Raw genomic sequence first — 19,996 nt, 5'->3', positions numbered from 1 at the left:
TTGATATGCACTCACTGATTTCCAGTGTATTCCTGCAAAATGGGAATCAACACCCCTGTTTCACAGATGAGAGAACAAAGGCTCAGAGAGGCTGTGTAGCAGAGACAACACGGCCAGGAAGGGCCCAAAAGCAGGTGGTTTGTCTTTGTTTTTTTTGTTTTTTTTGGTGGGAGGTTGTTTTTGTTTCTGTAATGGCTGCACCCATGGCATACGTTTCCAGGGCAGGGATTGAATCTGAGCTGCAGCTGTGGCAATGCCGGATCCTTTCACCCACTGCACCAGGCCAGAGATGGAACCTGTGCCTTCACAGCGACTCGGGCTGCTACAGTCAGGTTCTTAACCCACTGTGCCAGGGTGGGATCTCCCACAGATGTTTTTTTCATTTTTATTATTATTATTTTTAAACTCAAACTCTTCCTGTGTCTCTTCTATGGTTCTGCCTCTTCCAGTGCCTCACTGCCCTGGGTGCTTCAAGATGGGGTTTGGGCTCAAGCAAAAGAGTGGGGGCAGAAATGGTCGGAGGAAGAGGAGGGAAAGGGACCCCCCAGGCCACTTCCCAGCCATTTAAGGCAAGGCCACAAGGCCTAACTGGGGTCCACAGGCCCGTCCTGGCTGGGTCTGATGACCGTGTGTTCTCTCTGAAGCTTTCCCGGAGGAGCTGCCTGCGGATCTGAAGCACAGGAAGCTAGGTGAGCAGGGCGGGTGCATCCAGGGAGACTGCCAGGCAGGGAAGCTGGGGTCTCCTCAGGTGTGCATATAAACTAGCATTTAAAAGCTGAGGCTCAGAGAGGTGAAGCCACTTGTCCAACATCACACAGCAAGTGAGAGTTGGAGTTGGGATTCAGACTAAGATCATGAATCCACAGTGCGTGCTCTGCAGTTCAAGGACTGTTGGGAGATTCACCTCTACCCACAAAACCTATTTTGAACTCTGAGTCAGAGCTGAGGACCCCCCCACCCCACCTTGTTCCACTGCCCCTCCAGGCCACAGCTCTCCTTTCGGAAGGCAGCGTCACCTCTGGTCAGCTGGTTACCCGGCGGTTCCCCCCTCCCATGCCTCAATGAGCCTCTTCCCCATGCCTCCATCCCCCCCCCACCAGATGCTTCCTCCCCTCCCTTCCTCCCTCCTCCCTGATTCGGTTGTTATTGCAAAGGTGGGGAGGCCAGCTCCCCTGTGAGAAAGAGACTGAGAAATGAAAGCCTCATAGTCTGATGGAGGAAGCCTGGTCTCTACTCCCAGGTCTAATCTGATGGAGAAGACAGGGACCCCAACCAGGAGGACCCCAGCGTGATGGAGACCCCCAATCTGATAGGGGAGGCGAGTCTCCGCCCTCCTGAGCTCCCGATTCAATGGAGGAGATAAACTCGTGCCCCAGGGAGACAGCAAGTGCTCGAGGTCCCTGGAGGCTATAGAAGGTGGTAGGGGCCTGGGCTAACACCCTCTTCTTAGGTGTGTCCCGCCTGCGCCCGGCTCTCCAAGGCAGGAAGTGCTCAGGGAGGAAGCCGGGGGTGGGGGCTGTGTGACACAGCACAGTTGCTGCTCAGACCAGCTTCACCCAGGACTGAGAAGAGGACAGGAATTCCCTTCCACTGCCAGCAGAGAGTTCCACTCTGCTCCCTGAGCACTCCCCACCCTGGGAAGGACCCTCAGGGCACCCACCCAGATCTTACCAAGCCTCTGACACGGCCCCCTTTCTCATAGCCGAGCCCCTCGCCATGCCCATGGTGACTGGCACTTTCCTGGTGGGGCCAGTGAGCGACTCCTCAGCTCGACCCTGCCCATCACCTCCTGCTCTGTTCAACAAGGAATCAACACCCAGCCAGGCCCAGCTGGAGGACGCTGTCCCAATGCCGGGTAGGTTAGGGGCTTGGAGGGGCAGGGCTTCCCCTTCCCGCCTCCCCGCAGGTGCCTGAGGAGTGGCTACTTCAGGAGCCACAAGGGACAGGAACTGCTCCCCCTACTACTGTCACCCACTTCCATCCCAGCCAGTCCTACCCCCCAGGGTCCCCCTCGACTCCGTCTGTGCCAGAGAATGTGCCCTGGGCATCACAGCAGGGAATCCCTGCCAACCAGGGAATTCACTGCCAGCCCTATGCTAGTTCGCTTGCTTTCCTCAGCAGTGAACCGTGCACCCTCTCTGGGCCAGCTGCTCTGCTGGGTGCCAGCAACACTGTGCTGGGCCAGCAGACAAAGCTTTTCAATCTCCTCCAGGCTCTCTCGATTAGAGTCCTTGAGAAGGGAGTCAGATGTTAATTAAGATGCTCAAGTGCTGGGAGTTTGGAGTTAATAGATGCAAACTATTGCCTTCCTGCGTGGATAAGCAATGAGATCCTGCCGCATAGCACAGGGAACTATATATCTAGTCAGTCACTTGTGGTGGGACATGGTTAAGGATGATGTGAGAAAAAGAATGCATACATATGTACAGCTGGGCCACTCTGCAGTACAGTAGAAATTGACAGAACACTGTAAATCAACTATAATGGAAAAAAATAAAATCTTTCAAAAAAAAAAAAAACAAAAAACAAAAAAGATGCTAACGGAGAACCCTACCTTACCATCTTGGTCTCTTGCAGCGCCCCCTTCAGGTTCCTTGTTGAGCTGCCTGAGTGTCCCTGCTGGACCTATCCAGATCATCCCCACGCTCTCCACCCTGCCCCAGGGGCTCTGGCACATCTCAGGGGCCGGGACAGGGGTCTCCAGTATACTCATCTACCAAGGTGAGCGTGGGAAGCCAGGCTCCCCACCCCCTCTGCCTGTGACCTGACTATTCCCTGACGCCATCCTTTTCCCACCCCAGGCATTTAGTGCTTACAGCCCAGCACCTTCTCAGGATCCTCCGTCCCCATTTCCCCAAACTCAAAAGAGAGGAGCAAAGCTCCCGCGTGTTCTAAGCGACCCAAGTGCCTAAGTGACCTTTTTTGGTCACTTTTCTCCACTAAGCCTTAGTTTCTCCCTTTTAAGAAAAATAACTTCATTATACTTTAAAATCCAAATATTTATGTATGCTCATTAAGAAACCAAAAAATAAGACCTACTTACAAGAGTCACGGAGTCTCCCCATCGCTCTTTTTAGTATACCGTTGTGAATAGTTTGGTATGGATCCTTGCACAGCTTTCTCAAAGTTGTCTTGTTTCCGGGTCTGTAAGAAGGTCCTTGCTGACCTGCCACATTGGAGGGTTTTAAATTGTCCAAGGGAAGGCACGTTGGGCTCTCAGGGATGGGAGAGAGAATGAGGCTAAGGAGATATTTCCACTCAACTCAAGAGCATCCTTTGAGGACTTTCCACTGTGGCACAGCAGAAATGAATCCAACTAGTATCCATGAGGATGTGGGTTCAATCCTTGGCCTCCCTCACTGGGTTAAGGATCCTGTGATGCTGTGAGCTGCGGTGTAGGTCGCAGACACGGTTCGGATCCTGCGATACTGTGGCTGTGGTGTAGGCCGGCGGCCGTAGCTCCGAATCAACCCCTAGCCTGGGAACCTCCATGTGCCGCGGGCATGGCCCTAAAAAGCAAAAAAAAAAAAACAGTAGAACTGCGCTGCCGCTTGGCTCACAGTCTCCGGTTTTACGGGAATGGGGTTAGTTTCTGGGTGGTCTATGGCCAATTGTCTTGCCTGACCCGTGCTTGGTCCGCCTCGCGCGGGGACTTTCTGGGTGGCGCACACACCTCTCAGCCAAGATGGATTCCAGCGCCAAGGATCCTGGGAAGTTGGTGGTCTCCTCCCTCCCACAGGCCCCTCCCACGGGCCCCTCCCACATCCTCCCGGTTAGTCTTCAGGGCAGCAGCACATTCCTCACGGGGCCTCCTGTTTCGAGACACCTCCTGCTAGTGGTTGTTATCCTGCCTGGCCAAGGTGGACAGTTTCGGCCAGTCGTCCCCTAACAGAAGCACTTGCCCTGCTCCCAAGGAGCTGGTTGTGTCCCTTTCACAGATGGGGAAATCAAGGCTCCGGGAGCTCCATGTCACTCCAGAGCTTTTTCCTCAACTCAGTCCTAAAATGTTTTGTCCCCTCTCCTCTCTCCAGACTCCCAGCCCCATATCCTGATTTGGGGTCAGGGCGACTTGAGTGGGTGGCTGGTTGTTCCTAACACTCCTTTCCTTCCCAATGTAGGTGAGATGACCCAGGCCAGCCAAGCACCCCCTGTCCATAGCCTCCCAAAGTCCCCAGACCGGCCTGGCTCCACCAGTCCCTTCGCCCCGTCAGCAGCTGACCTCCCCAGCATGCCTGAACCAGCCCTGACCTCCCGGGCAAACATGACAGGTAAGAACCTGCAGGGCCCTGAGAGCTCCTGGCAGCAGGATTGAGGCCCTGGGGGAAGGAATTTCCTCAAACAATGAGCTCTGAGAGGCACCTGCAGGACCAGCAAGTTGTGATCCTGTGAAATAGGGCAGGGAGGGTCTCAGGGAAGGGGGTCCACAGGAGGGGGGCTGAGAGAGAGAAACAATTGGAGAATCTCACCTCAATGGGGCCACCAGCTTTTACCAGCTTGTCACTTGGTAGGAAAAGAGGCTCAGTGCAGTGAGACCTTCTGAATTGTCAGCAGATCTGAGATCCTGATTTTAACATAGATGTTGTGATTTTTAAAACACTGGTGAAAATTTTAAAAGAGCAGCTGGCCAAAGAAAGGCATCTTTGAGTAGGATACAGCCTCAGGTCACCACCTGGTAACCAGCAGTCTTGAGGACTCTCAGTCCAGGTCAGAAGACTGATGCTCCAAGGGGGGTCCCCCAGACACCCCTCATTCTAACTCTAACATGGACTTCTTCCTCTCCAGAGGGCAGTGTGTCCCCCACCCAATGCTCAGGTGATCAAGAGGCCTCCAGCAGGCTTCCCAAGTGGCCAGGTGAGTGGTGGCAGGGTCCCTCTGCCCAGGTGCTGGACGTAGAAGCCCAAATCCGACTTCCCTTCATGCATTCACCCAACACTTGTTCAATCTCTCTTTTGTTGGCTCACTCATTCATTCATTCACTCATTCATTCACATGCTCATTGCATCTTCACATCATCTCATCACTCATTCCTCTGGTTATACCTACATTTAAAGCTACCTTTACCGAGGACCTGCCCCGGGGAAGCCCATGCTGGGCGTCAATATCTTTTTTTTTTTTTTTTGTCTTTTTTTTTGTTATTTCTTTGGGCCACTCCCGCGGCATATGGAAATTCCCAGGCTAGGGGTCTAATCGGAGCTGTAGCCGCTAGCCTACGCCAGAGCCACAGCAACGCGGGATCCGAGCCACGTCTGCAACCTACACCACAGCTCACGGCAACGCCGGATCGTTAACCCACTGAGCAGGGGCAGGAACCGAACCCGCAACCTCATGGTTCCTAGTCGGATTTGTTAACCGCTAAGCCACGACGGGAACTCCTGGGCATCAATATCTTGTTAGCGAGGCTGAGAGAGTGAATGAAGGGAGCGTGGGTGACCGAGGGAACTAAGACAGGAGTGGGGATGAAAGGGCAGCTGACTGCTGAGTCTGACTCTGTCCCTGGTACTCCAACACAGGAGATGTAGTAAATCAGGAAAGTCCCAACCTGACTATGGTCCCCATTTTGTGGAGGAGAAAACTGAGGCACAGTGGGGTATCGCACATGCTCAAGATAATACTAGTAAGTGGTGGAGCCAGGACTTAAACCAGAAACATGGATTCCACTATCTTAACCCTCAACACACACACACACACACCTCCCCAGAATGGTCTCCCAATCGTGAGTGAGCAAAAGAAGAAAATCTTGGAGTGGGTAAATGATGGAGAAGATGAGGGAATGAATGAGCGAATGAGGCAGCTAATCCAGAAAGCCATCAGGGAAGACGGGTGAATGGACGAAGAAGCTAGTGATGGTGGCCGGGCTGGCCTCTCGGCTGCCCTCCTGGTAGCCGGTCCTGCCACTAGCATCCTCCCCTCCCCCACTCCCGCCTTTGACCTGTGCAGAGACTGTGGAGCAGTTCCACCACTCACTCCGGGACAGGTACCAAGCCAAGCCCGCAGGCCCGGAAGGCATCCTGGTGGAGGTGGACCTGGTGAGGGTGCGGCTGGAGAGGAGCAGCAGCAAGAGTCAGGAGAGAGAGCTGGCCTCCCTGGACTGGGCAGAGCGGCAGCCAGCCCGAGGGGGTCTGGCGGAGGTGCTGCTGGCCGCTAGCGACCGCCAGGGGCCACGCGAGACGCAGGTGATCGCCGTGCTCGGCAAAGCAGGACAAGGGAAGAGTCACTGGGCCCAGGCCGTGAGCTGGGCCTGGGCTGACGGCCAGCTGCCACAGTACGACTTTGTCTTCTGCATCCCCTGCCACTGTTTGGACCGGCCGGGGAACACCTACCGCCTGCAGGATCTGCTCTTCTCCCTGGGCCCGCAGCCCCTGCCCATGGACGACGAGGTCTTCAGTTACATCTTGAGGCGGCCGGACCGCGTTCTGCTCATCCTGGATGCCTTCGAGGAGCGCGAAGCCCAGGACGGCTTCGTGCACAGCGCGGGCGGACCCCTGTCCTCAGAACCCCGCTCCCTTCGGGGGCTGCTGGCTGGGCTCCTCCAGCGCAAGCTGCTGCGAGGCTGCACCCTGCTGCTCACGGCCCGGCCCCGGGGCCGCCTGGCCCAGAGCCTGAGCAAGGCCGACGCCCTGTTTGAGGTGGCCGGCTTCTCCGCACAGCAGGCCAAGACCTACATGCTGCGCTACTTTGAGTGTCGGGGGGCCCGTGAGCGCCAGAAGAGAGCCCTGGAGCTCCTCCAGGCACAGCCGTTTCTCCTGAGTCACAGCCACAGCCCTTCCGTGTGCCGGGCCGTGTGCCGGCTCTCAGAGACCCTCCTGGAGCTGGGCGAGGAGGCAGAGCTGCCCTCCACGCTCACCGGCCTCTACGTCGGCCTCCTAGGACCAGCGGCCCGCGAAAGCCCCCCGGGTGCCCTGGTGGGACTGGCCAGACTGGCCTGGGAACTGGGCCGCCGTCACCACAGCAGCTTGCAGGAGGGCCAGTTCCCATCGGCAGAGGCCAGGGCCTGGGCTGTGGCCCAAGGCTTGGTGCAGCGTGCCCCGGGGGCCCCGGGGGCCCCTGAGCTGGCCTTCTCCAGCTTCCTCCTGCAGTGCTTCCTGGGGGCCGTGTGGCTGGCTCTGAGCAGCGAGATCAAGGACAAGGAGCTGCCGCAGTATTTGGCATTAACCCCTAGGAAGAAGAGGCCCTATGACAACTGGCTGGAGGCTGTGCCACGCTTTCTGGTCGGGCTGGTCTTCCAGCCTCGCGCCCGCTGCCTGGGAGCCCTGGCAGGGCTGGTGGCAGCCACCTTGGCGGACCGGAAGCAGAAGGTGCTCAACAGGTACCTGAAGCGGCTGCAGCCCGGGACCCTGCAGGCAGGGCGGCTGCTGGAGCTGCTGCACTGCACGCACGAGGCCCTGGATTCTGGGCTTTGGCAGCATGTGCTGCAGGGGCTCCCGACCCAACTCTCCTTTCTGGGCACTCGGCTCACGCCTCCGGACACCCACGTGCTGGGCAGCGCCTTGGTGGCTGCAGGCCGAGACTTCTCCCTGGACCTCCGCAGCACTGGCATTGACCCCTCTGGACTGGGGAGCCTCGTGGGACTCAGCTGTGTCACCCATTTCAGGTGGGGGCCGGGGACAGGAGAGAGGGCTTCTTTGCATTGAGCACCTACTGTGGTTTTGCTGCTGTGCCCAGTGCTGGCTCTGTGGGGTCTCATTCAGTAGGCATGGCAGCCAGATGTGGGCAGAAGTGATTCCACTCATTTGAAGATGAGGAAGCCAAGGCTCAGAGAGGGAGAGTAGCTTGCCCGAGGTCACACAGCCAGTGAGAGGCAGCATCATTCTTTTAACCACTGTTTGAAAGGGCCATGTTCCAGGCACTGGGCCATGTCTAGAGTCTAAGACTGATCTGGGTTCAAATTCATTTTCTTCTCTCCATCCCCTGATCAAGTCACCATTTTGTCATGGTTAGATTAAAACCACAGCCTCCCCTGACTTCCCTGCCCCCGTTCTCGCCTCTTCCACTCCATTTTATTTTATTTTATTTTATTGGTTTTTAGGGCTACACCTGTGGAATATGGAAGTTCCCAGGCTAGGGGTTGAATCCGAGCTATAGCTGCTGCCCTACACCACAGCCATAGCAACGCAGGATCCTTAACCCACTGAGGGAGGTCAGGGATTGAACCACATCCTCATGGATCCTAGTCAGGTGCGTCACCACTGAGCCATGACAGGAACTCCCCCACTCCACTTTATTCTTAACCATCAGAGCAATCTCCCTAGTAATTGCATCTGATCATCTTTCATCCTTGCTTACAATCTTTTAGAGGCACTCCACCTCCCTCAGGTTGAAGTCAAAGTTCCTTAACTTAAGGAATCTAAATCCTCCTGTGATCTGTTTGATCCCTTAAGCCTTATTTCCAGAGAATCTCTCCTACCTTCCCTCTAAGCATATTTTACCAGAGCTATAAGGTCTACACCATTGTAATGGTTCAACGGAGAATTCAGCACTGAGCTTCCTGGTAGCCAAAGCAAAAAGGAAAAGAAAACCCAGGAGAGCTAAGAAAAAGGAGGAATTGATAAGGGCTTAAGTGGTCATGGAAGGCTTTCTAGAGAAAGTAGGGGGTTAAGCTGAGCAAAGAAAGTACCTGAATAGGTAGGAGGTCCCTTCATGGAGTTGCCCATCCGTTATGGTCTAGCCCGGTCACCATGCCTGGGTCTGAGGCCCTTCCTCCACAGGGCCGCCTTGAGTGACACAGTGGGGCTGTGGGAGTCTCTACAGCAACGTGGGGAGACCAAGCTACTCCAGGCACTGGAGGAGAAATTTACCATTGAGCCTTTCAAGGCCAAGTCCATGAAGGATGTGGAAGACCTGGGCAACCTCGTGCAGATCCAGAGGTGAGGAGGAAAGGGCACGGGAGGTGGTCCAGGCCATGCAGGTCCATTACATTTGTCATTAGCACTTCCAGTGCCTCATCTTTGGGGGATATCCCATGTCCTCCGCTTGGACAGTGGCCACCCAGAATCTCTCACTGTTGTCACCACCCATGCAGAACTCCCAGGATTTATCACTTGGTCCCATTAAAAACTTGCAGTCATGTTCCCAATTTTTTTTTTTTCTTTTTTAGGACCACACCTTCAGCTTATGGAAGTTCCCAGATGAGGGGTCAAATCGGAGCTATAGCTTCTGGCCTATGCCACAGCCACAGCCACAGCAATACCAGATCCAAGCCACATCTGTGACCTACACCACAGCTCATGGCAATGCTTGATTCTTAACTCACTGAGTGAGGCCAGGGATCGAACCCGTGTCCTCGTGTGTACTAGCCAGGTTTGTTACCCCTGAGTCACAATGGGAATCCCCCTAATTCTTTCTCAGCTAAAGCCAGGGAACTATTCTCTGCTGCTAAGAGTTCACGAGCTGCCTTCTGCATCTAGTAACAGAAGTGACACTATGGCCACCTTTCAAGGCAGCCAGGACCAGTATCATCCCCATTTTTTTGATGGCAGAGATCTAATGTCTAGTGGGTAGAGGACACTTGACCACAGAACAACTGCCTTTCCCTCATTCCTTCATCATACATTGTTCGAGCACCTACTATGTGCTGTCTGGGATGGGATGGGTCTCCTCTGAGGCTCTTTTCCATGAAACACACAGGAATATTAGCCTTCATAACATCCTGTTCTGAGGCTTTTCTTTTTAAGAAGGGCATAACAAGGAGTTCCTGTGGTGGCTCAGCAGGTTAAGAACCCAGCTAGTCTCCATGAAGACAGGGGTTCAATCCCTGGCCTTGCTCAGTGGGTTAAGAATCTGGTGTTGTGTGAACTATGGTGTAGGTCGCAGACACAGCTTGGGATCCCACGTTGCTGTGGCTGTGGCGTAGGCCAGCGGCTACAGCTCCAAGTCCCCCCCTAGCCTTGGAACTTCCTTATGCCACAGGTGCAGCCTTAAAAAAAAAAGAAAAAAAAGAAAAAAAAGAAGGGACTAACCATAGCCCGGGAAAGGCAGTCCTTCTGGGGAATTTTGGGAATGTGGCATGCATCTTAGTACATTTAGGAAGGGACTCAGCGACAGGTGAAGGTCCCCTGACATTGCCCATTCTCTCCATCTCTCCAGGACAAGAAGCTCTTCTGAAGACATGGCTGGGGAACTCCCTGCTGTCCGGGACCTAAAGAAGTTGGAATTTGCGTGAGTGAAGGGGGTATTATCTCGGGTCCCCACGATGTTTCTTCCCCAGCATTAGCTCGGCTTGTGCCACCAGAATGGAGATGGATCCTCAGAATCTTTCTTACCCGCCTTGCCCCACAACTCTAGAAACCAGCTTCCAGCAGCTGCAGTATGACCGGTCCAGGCTAGTCCTGGAGGTTCTCAGGGATGAAGCCAACTGGCCCATTGGCTGGTATATGTGCTCATTTGCATCCGCTCATTCAACAGACCTAATCCTAGGATCAAGGCCACTGTTCTCCATGAGCTTACCATCCAGTGTAAATAGATAATTACTACCTGCTGTGATTGGTGGCCGGAAGCTCAAGGGCTGTCAAAGTGCAGACTTAGGAGAGGTCAAGGTGACTTCCTGGAGGAGGCAATTGAAGCATTGAAGTTTGGCAAAGGAATGGAAATGAGCCATGAGCTAAGGAGATGTTGTTATCATTGCCCCATTGTACAAATGCAGGCAATGAGGCCAAGGGATTGTAAACTGTTTGCCCAGAGTCACAGATGACAGGTCAGCCTGGCTGTTGTTCCAACAAAGGAAAAAGCTAAATTTGTGATGAGTCCTTATTAGAGATCTAAAACCATCTGTCAGTGAGGGAGGAATTATTAAACACCTATGATGTACTCAGGGTTTTTTATATGCTATCTCATTAATTTCAAGAGCTACTCTGGGAGAGAAATGTTATCCCCTCCCCCCATTTTATAGACGAAACTGATGCCCAGTGAGGTTAAGTAACTTGCCCGAGTTCCCCAGCTGGTCACCCATGAGCTGTCTGCTCCTCCTGATTGCTGCTCCCACCCCCGCACCCCCAGAAAAAGCCAAGTGTTTCTTCTTTTGAACAGAGGCAAGGTGCCAAATATGTGCAGAGCGGAGGTTAAAATGTTGCTGAAAAGAGGAAATAAATGTGTAAAAACAATCACCAAGAGCCCTTTCTGGCTTTGAATTATTTTCAGCTTAAAAAGCCCCTAGTTCAAGGTCGGAACTGTGCTCTGGGAAACAACAAGCCGTGGGGTGGAACAGCCCAGAACCAGGAGACTAGCCACCTGCAGGCTGGAAGCCCTGAGAAAGTTCTGAGGAAAGAAGGAAGGAAGGAAAGGACTATTTTGGGTGTGTGGCCGGCTGCTGCTGTGCCAGCCACCGTGCCAGCCCTCCTGTGATCTCATCTGCCTATAGGTCGGGCTGCTTGGCCACTCGCAGCCCTGCAGGGGCTCTGCTGGTAGAAGAGTCTTCCCTGATTCAGCCCCCTTTCCCTCTGCACCCTCACCTCCTGCATTCTCCCCCAGGCTCCCTCCACTCCAGCCGTGTGGGTCCTCTTGAGGCTTTTCAACCTCACTAGGCCTGGCCCAACCCCTGGGCCTTTGCACTGGCTGTGCCTTCTGCCTTCTGCCCAGGATGCTCTCCCCCAGATATCCATGTGGCCCAAGCCCTCATTTTCCTCTGGTTTTCAGGGAAAGAGACCTTTTCTGACTCCCATACTTGAAAGTACAATTCTGCCCTGCTCACCACGTGTATTATTCTCTGTATCACTTATCATCTCCTCCGCAAGATAGTTGGCTGATTTCTTTGATTATCTATCTTGCTTCCTGAAATGTCCACCCCATGAGGGCAAGGATTTTGTCTGCTTTGTTCATGGCTGTCTGCACGACAGACCGGCTGGACCTGTTGTATAGGAGGCAAGCTGTCGATATTTGATAAAGAATTCCTTAATCTTTCCAAAAAGCTCTGAAGACTGGGGCTAAATTTGAAAAGATTGAGATGCCAAGTAAAGGGATTTGCTCAAAAGGTCCAACCGAAGGACAGAAGCTATGTGGCAGAGCCCAGATTCCAATCGGATTTTGAATTTCCATCTTGTGCCCTGGATTTTGAATTTCCATCTTGTGCCCTTTCATTGAGGCTAGAGGTTCCTAGACTTTGAGGTTTCAAAGACAAAATATTTCACAATATGAGCAACTCTGCAGTTACCATCTTAATTTGTATCAACTGTATTTACTCAAACAAGTGGAATAACCACTGCTGGCAGCATAATTTTATTTAAAAAGATGAATAGTTTAGGAGTTCCCATAGTGGCTTTGTGGTTGATGAATCTGACTAGGAACCATGAGGTTGTGGGTTTGATCCCTGGCCTTGCTCAGTGGGTTAAGGATCCAGCGTTGCCATGAGCTATGGTGTCGGTCGCAGACATGGCTCGGATCCCGAGTTGCTGTGGCTCTGGTGTAGGCCTGGGGCTACAGTTCCGATTCAACCCCTAGCCTGGGAACCTCCATGTGCCGAGGGAGCAGCCCTAGAAAAAGCAAAAAGAGAAAAAAAAAAAAAAAAGAATAGTTTAATGTCAAAAAAGTTTAAAGGATTTCAGAATAGAAGACAGTTGTTTACATTGAGTACACTTAACCAGATTTTAAAAACAAAACCAAACCTCCCTCCATTGTCTTTGTTCTTCTCATTCCCCGAAGTCTGTCTGGTCTAAAGGTCCATCCAGGCTGTGTGACCTTATATGGGTTAGTTAACCTCTCTGTGCCTTGGTTTCCCTATCTGGAAAATGAGGATAAGAACCACTCTTAGCTCAGAGTCATTGTGAGGAGTAAATGAGAGCTGAACTGGGTGATGGACCCAGCGTGTTCCTGGCACATAAAAAGTGCTCAAGAAATGGTTCTGTTGGTTATTGAAAAGCCATGGCAAATAATTAAGCCGCCTTTCTCAGGACTGGTGGTGACCTCGGGCCCACATTTGGGACCCACCTCCCCAGGTCAGGGTAGGAGAGGCGTGTATGTGGGTGTTGGCAAGAAGGAGACCTGGCTCCCTGCTCAGAGAGGACAGCTGGGGACCTGCAGCTGGGAGCGAGCTGGCCTCTGGAGGAGCCTTTGTGAAAGCAGAAGAATTGGGAGCCCACCTGGTGGGGCGGGGGTGAGGGTGGGGCCTGGGGAGGCAGGGACGGGAAGGGGGCGTCAGATGGTCCTGCCTTCTGGGGGCTGAATAGAGGGGCTATGACTGTTTGGGGGTCTTACCTCTTCTTTGCCTCCTAGGCTGGGCCCTGTCTTGGGCCCCCAGGCTTTCCCCAAACTGGTGAGGATCCTTGAGGCCTTTTCTTCCCTGCAGCATCTGGAGTGAGTATAGACGCTGGCATCCCTCCTGGAGACCTTGAGCTTTGAGCACCCTAAACCCTGGTCATGTCTGTCCCTTCCTCTCCCTCTCTCCCCCTCTCCCTCTGTCCTGCTGCTTCCTCGGTGTGGCTCCTGTGAGTGACCAGATGCCCCACCGCAAGGAAGAGATGGCAGATGGGAATCCCCAGTAATAAATAGGTTGAGGCTTCCCCGTTGTGGCTCAGCGGGGTTACGAACCCGACTAGTATCCATGAGGACACGGGTTTGATCCCTGGCCTTACTAAGTGGGTTAAAGATCTGGCGTTGCTGTGCGCTGTGGGTATAGGTCACAGACATGGCTCAGGTCTGGCGTGGCTGTGGCTGTGGTGTAGTCTTGTAGCTACAGCTCCGATTCGATCTCTAGCCTGGGAACTTCCATATGCTGCAGGTGCAGCTCTGAAAAGCCCCCCCCCCCAAAAAAAAGTAGGTCAACTCCTTCTGTGACCTTTGAAACCCTTTCCCCCTCATGGGCCACTCCCAGCAGTCCTGGCGGCAGCAGGGTCGGGGAACAAGAGCCCATTGTACAATTGAGGTTAAGAAAGTTGTCCCAACTCCTGAGGCTCCCAGGAAGGAAAACAGGGATTCAGGTCCATGGGGTGGGGGTGGGGTTGGAACCTTGGCCCCTGGCTGGCCACCTGGCACCCCCAGGGTGGTGAAACCATGCTCTCAAAGGCACAGAGCCCCATCTGGCTATAGTGTGTCCAGGGGTGGGGGATGGGAGGAGACCCTCTGAGTTGGAGGGCAAGGGAGGGTCTAGTGGCTTCTGGGGTGCTGGCTGATGGCCCCCCTCTGATTCCACCTGCAGCCTGGACTCGCTGAGTGAGAACAAGATCGGGGACGAGGGTGTCGCCCAGCTCTCAGCCACCTTCCCTCAACTGAAGGCCCTGGAGACGCTCAAGTGAGTGGGCTGAGCCCGCCCTTCCTGCTGCATTTGTCCCCAAAGTCTAGCCTTTTTATTCTTTCCTTCACGCATCCGTTCAATCAGGCATCCATGTAATCATCCACGCATTCATTCACTCATTCGATCATTTATTTAATCCTCCTTTCAACAGTCATTTATTCATTTCATGAACAAATATTTAAGGAGCACCTGCTATGTGCAGACACCATTCAAGGCCCAGGAGACCCAGCTTTAAATAAAACAAAGCCTGTGACCTCAGCAGTCTTCTAGGGAGGAGACCCAGTAAACAAGAAAACAAACACCCATAATTATGAAGCAGGCAGAGGTGAATGCAAGCACTGCTCAGCGAGAGGAAGTTAGACTGGGGAGGGGCAGATTGGGATTTATCAGTAAAACATTATTATCAAAATAGTGAATTTTTATTCACTGGTTGGTGGTTCAGCAGGCCACGGATCCGGTGTTGTCACTGCTGTGGTCGCTGCTGTGGCGCAGGTGTGATCCCTGGGCCCCAAACTTCCGCATGTTGCAGGCACGGCCAGAAAACACCTTTTCTGGGTTTTGAGAAGTAGGAGAAAATATGATGCAGGAGGGTCGACGTGATTTTTTTTACTGAAAAATTCCACGTCTAGCCATGCTCCACAACCATGACCCCAGAATTCACTTAGGGGTTTCCTTGACTGTAGGATACTGAGATTTCTTAAGTAATTTATCGTGTTTTAGGAAACAGGGTGAGCAAGCTAGATTCCCCTCCCTTTGTCCTTCCTTCCCTCGCCACTTCCTCTTTCCCTTCCCTCCTCCCTCCCCCCTCTGTCTCCTTCCCCCTCCTACCTTTCCTTCCTTTCTTTTTTCCCCATTTAAATATTTTCAGAGCACCTGCTCTGTGCTTGCCACTGCTCTAGACATGGGGACACTGTAATGAACAAACCAGATCCAACCCCTTGCCTCATGGAGCCCACATCATTAAATAAATCATGCGAGCCCTTATTAATAACAAGGGAGAAAAGTGGCTGAAAAGTGGTCCAAAGGGAGAAGAAGGATGCTGTAAAATCATAAAACAGGTGTAGGGAGGAGGGATCCCTCTTTCTCTCATCTGCATCCTCACCCCCATCCTCCCACGCAGCCTCAGGACCTAACTGCATCTTTTTATTGATTAAACGTGAACACAGGGGGGGTTCCCATCCTGGCATAGCAGAAACGAATCTGACTAGTATCCATGAGGATGCGGGTTCAATACCTGGCCTCGATCAGTGGGTCAGGGATCTGACATTGCCTTGAGCTGTGGTGTAGGTCAAAAACACAGCTTGGATCCCATGTTGCTATGGCTGTGGTGTAGGCCGGCTGCTACAGCTCCGACTTGATCCCTAGCCTGGGAACTTCCATGTGCCATGGGTGTGGCCCTAAAAAGCAAAAAAAAAAAAAAAAAAAAAAGAGTGAACATAGGGCGTTCCCATCTTGGCTCAGCAGGTTAAGAACCCAAGTAGCATCCATGAGGATATGGGTTTGATCCCTGGCCTCGCTCAGTGGGTTAAAGTTCTGGTATTGCCATGATCTGCGGTGTAAGTTGCAGAAGCAGCTAGGATCTGGAGATGCTGACCCTGTGGTGTAGGCCGGCAGATGCAGCTCAAATTCAACCTGCAGCCTGGGAACTTCCAGATGCCATAGGTGCAGCCCTAAAAAGACAAAAATTTAAAAAAGAGTGAGCACAGGTCTATCCACAGCACCCCCTCCTTAGTCTGGCACCCCCAGCTCTCATCCGGGTAGATGGTCTTGCGTTTGCTGCTTTGATCTGCCCTAAGAGGAAGCAGGAGTTCCCAGGTCTGCCCGAGCCTGGGGCTGTGGATGCTGATGGGGAGGGGCGTTCAAGTTTGGCCCTGAGCCCTCCCCCTTGTCGCACCCTGCAGCTTGTCCCAGAACAACATCTCCGACGTGGGTGCTTGCCAGCTGGCCAAGGCCCTGCCCTCGCTGGCCGCGTCCCTCCTCAGGCTGAGGTAAGTGCCCCACCCCCGCCTGTCCGGCACTGAGCTGGTGGGCTGGGGGCAGGCAGAGAGCCCCCTTGGTGCCAGCTGCCAGGTCCAGCACTGGACCCCAGAAGCAATCACTGACCAGGCTCTTCTGCTGGTCAGTGTTGCACAACTTGGTGGGGGAGAGAGGGTGCCGACCTAAAATCCGACAGGGACACACGCCCCTGAAGCTGGGCGATGTCACCACCCCGAACAAGAGTAATCTTAGCAGCACCTGGGGAAGGGCATCTGGCAAATTCTGGGCAAGTTACTTCCTCGGGAAACTGAGCCTGTGTGCTCATCTGGAACATAGGGACCATTCCAATGGCCTATGGAAAGCGCTTGGCACAATGCCTGGCTCTGGTGGTCAGTAAATACTGGTCCTCTTTCCCTAGGGGATGGCAGGACTGAGCCTTTTAGAGTCCAGAGGCAGTGGTTGCTAAGGCTGACCTTGTACAGGCAACCTAGGCTGGCTCTTGTCACTCTCACACTGGTCTGTCCCTACACTGCCACCTTATGGTGAACCTTGGCATAGCACATCTTGCTTTTGATGACTTCCAGCCTGGCCTGTGGTGGTACCAGGGACTTATGGGTCCTTCCAGCCAGAGCTCCCACCTACCACTGCCTAGGTAGCGTGCTGGGCAGCTTGTAGTCTATGTGATTGGCAACCCCGTAGAGTTGTGAGGGCATCTAATATTCTCTAATATCAGCCATGGCCAGAACCTGTGCTAGGAAGTAGAGACAGCTATGAACAAAACAATTGTGGGTCTTGCTTTCAGGTTCCTTGCCTCATAGTAAGCATATAGGGAAATTCCCGTTGCGGCATGGTGGAAATGAATCCGACTAGGAACCATGAGGTTGTGGGTTCAATCCCTGGCCTCGCTCAGTGAGTTAAGGATCCAGTGTTGCCACAAATTGGTTGCAGATGCGTCTCGGATCTGGCATTGCTGTGGCTGTGGTGTAGGCTGGCAGCTGCAGCTCTGATTAGACCCCTAGCCTGGGAACCTCCAGGTGCCACAGGTGTGGCCCTAATAAGCAAAAAAAAAAAAAAAAAAAAAAAAGCCTATGCATAAACAAAATATTTAAAATGGTGATCCATGCTAGGAAGAAAAAAAAAAAAAAAAGCCCCGGAGGATACACTAGGGAGTATTGAACTCACCAGGGAGGCCAATTCTGAGGACGTGACCCTCCCCTTCTTGTAGGAAGCTGTCAGGGAAAAGCATTCCAGGAAGAAGGAACAGCAGATGCAAAGGCCCTGATGTGGGAAGGAACCTGGGTCTTTCGGGGCGAGAAGGGCCATTGTGGCTGGCTATAGGGAATGAGGGACACAGGGGGGATGCGACGGGACGGAGAGGTCAAAAGAGGCCAGATCATACAGGGAGTCCCTTGTAGGTCAGGAGGGGATTGGGGGGTTTTCCTTTGTGAATGGAGAATCGAGTGGGACATGTGAGGTGATACCTGATCTGATTGATGCTTTAGGAAACCTCTTGTTTTACGGACTCGAGATGCCCTCTGTTGTAAGTCACCATTAAGAGAACAGAACACTACTAATTACACCATGACATCCATTGGCATTCCCGCTGGGATACAATGAGTTAAGAATCTGACTGTAGCAGCTCCAGTCGCTGCAGAGGTGTGGGTTGAATCCCTGGGTTGGGTTAAAGGATCTAGCATTGCCACAGCTGCAGATTGGGTCGCTGCTGCACCTCGGATTCAATCCCTGGCTCAGGAACTTCCATATGCCATGGGTGCAACCTTTAAAAAAAACAAAAAAGGAGTTCCCGTCGTGGCGCAGTGGTTAACGAATCCGACTAGGAACCATGAGGTTGCGGGTTCGATCCCTGCCCTTGCTCAGTGGGTTAAGGATTCGGCGTTGCCGTGAGCTGTGGTGTAGGTTGCAGACGCGGCTCGGATCCCGCGTTGCTGTTGCTCTGGCGTAGGCCGGTGGTTACAGCTCCGATTCAACCCCTAGCCTGGGAACCTCCATATGCCGCGGGAGCGGTCCAAGAAATAGCAACAATAACAACAACAACAACAAAAAAGACAAAAAAGACAAAAAAAAAAAAAAAAAAAAAAGCAAGGGAACATCCCTGTTCTCTCTAAAAAAAACAAAAAAGCCAAAAAACAGGGAGTTCCCATTGTGGCTCGGGGGTTAAGAACCTGACTCGTCTCAGTGAGGATGTGGGTTCCATCCCTGGCCTCACTCAGTGAGTTAAGGATCTGGCATTGCTGTGGCTGTGGCTCCAATTCTACTACTAGCCTGGGAACTTCCATATGCAGCAGGTGCGGCTGTAAAAAGCAAAGAAAAATTTATAACATCCATTATCAGACACATCCTGATCTCATTAATTTTCAGATGTAAACATGTACATCTTGGCATCAATGAAATATGGGAAGAATTCCTCTGCCTCCTGGGGGAGGAAAAGCCTCCTGGGTTCTAAGATCCATCCCAGGAAGAGATCCTAAAACCTCTCCTTTGTTCCTGCCCTGGTACCAGCCAACCCATGACATCAGGGGATCCTGGAGTTTAATTTGAATCCACGTTGCTGTAGTGTTGACCTGCTGCTTTTACATGCAGCCCTGCAGTGGTAGCTCTGAGGCTGAGTCATGGCAAAGTCATGGCCTTGAAATCATAATCGCAGCTGCACCTGGCTTGTGAAAAGCATGCTTGTTGTAATGAGTGTACAACTTAAGTCGGGACCAGCAACACCCGTTGTGCTATTTTTGACACTGCTCATGGTGACTGAATACACTATAGAAACTTGAGTCTACCCAGTGACTCTGGGTTTTTCCCTTCCCTGCTGTTCTGAACGCTGGGCACAGCCCCAACAGTAACTGGTGTAGCCCTTACAACCCCCTTGGGAGGTGTAATAACCTGTAGTTAACTTGCGCTTCATTCCACGTCTCAGGCCCCGTTCTTGGTGTTTTAACAGCATTAACTCATTTATTCCTCCCCACAATTACCCTATCATACCCATTTTATGGAGGCACAAACTGAGTCACAGAGGAGCTGCGTAACTTGCCAAAGGTCAGACAGGCAGGAGAACACAGAGCTGAGATTAGAACTTGGGATGTCTCAGCCAGAAAGCTACTTCCACTCAGTCCTCCTGCTCCCTCAGATTTACCATGTGATCCTGGAGAAGTAGCCTTGATTTCCTGGGCCTCAGTTTTTCCCTCTGTAAAGTGGGGCAGTAATTCCGGCTGGGTGCGTGTGTCCCGGTCCTTGATTCCCCAGCATCCCCAGCCCCAGCTCTGACCTCTGTTTCCGGCAGCTTGTACAATAACTGCATCTGCGATGTGGGAGCCGAGAGCCTGGCGCATGTGCTTCCAGACATGGGGTCCCTCCGGGTGCTAGAGTGAGTGTGGGACCCTGGGCATGGGGGGTGGGGACAGGGGCTGCACGGTGGGAGGACCAGGGCTGGGCTGAGGTCCGGATGTTTGAGAACCTGGTGATGGCCTTGGTCTGGGGCTGGAGGGTCCCTAGGGCCAGGCTCTGCAATGGGTTTCTCTCCCCAGTGTCCAGTACAACAAGTTCACAGCCGCCGGGGCCCAGCAGCTCGCCGCCAGCCTGAGAAAGTGCCCTCACATGGAGACGCTGGCGTAAGTCAGTGTGTGATTCTGTGTGAGCCCTGAGCTCAGATACCTTCAGCTCTGCCCTTTGTCAGCGTGTGACCTTGGGCAAGCAGATACTTCACCCCCAGCCTTGGATTCTTTGACTATAAAAAGGGAGTGATATTAATAATACCCTCAAGCCATTTTGTGGGGTTTAAATCAGTCA

The 19,996-nt window shown here is 52.9% G+C and overlaps 1 protein-coding gene across 39 annotated transcripts in view; it reads left to right on the top strand.

The window, feature by feature from the left end:
• CIITA (class II major histocompatibility complex transactivator) overlaps nt 1-19,996 on the top strand; it is a 59,088-nt gene that overhangs the window by 32,739 nt on the left and 6,353 nt on the right. For 11 of the 39 annotated variants that reach the window (NM_001435365.1, NM_001435370.1, NM_001435367.1 and 8 more), the window contains 13 exon segments: nt 645-689; nt 1,703-1,855; nt 2,578-2,721; nt 4,119-4,268; nt 4,783-4,851; nt 5,938-7,591; nt 8,706-8,864; nt 10,084-10,155; nt 13,201-13,281; nt 14,123-14,215; nt 16,120-16,206; nt 19,491-19,574; nt 19,735-19,818. In NM_001435365.1, the coding sequence (NP_001422294.1) occupies nt 645-689; nt 1,703-1,855; nt 2,578-2,721; nt 4,119-4,268; nt 4,783-4,851; nt 5,938-7,591; nt 8,706-8,864; nt 10,084-10,155; nt 13,201-13,281; nt 14,123-14,215; nt 16,120-16,206; nt 19,491-19,574; nt 19,735-19,818 (2,875 nt within the window). 39 annotated transcript variants of the gene reach the window in all.

This window comes from Sus scrofa, chromosome 3, assembly GCF_054392235.1.
Source record: "Sus scrofa isolate SSC_HxYL_T2T_F1_AM1 chromosome 3, Sscrofa_HxYL_maternal_Yorkshire_Landrace_v2.0, whole genome shotgun sequence".
NCBI lineage: Eukaryota > Metazoa > Chordata > Mammalia > Artiodactyla > Suidae > Sus > Sus scrofa.
The sequence above is the reverse complement of the archived record's forward strand: the minus strand, read 5'-3'. Positions and strand labels throughout refer to the sequence as shown.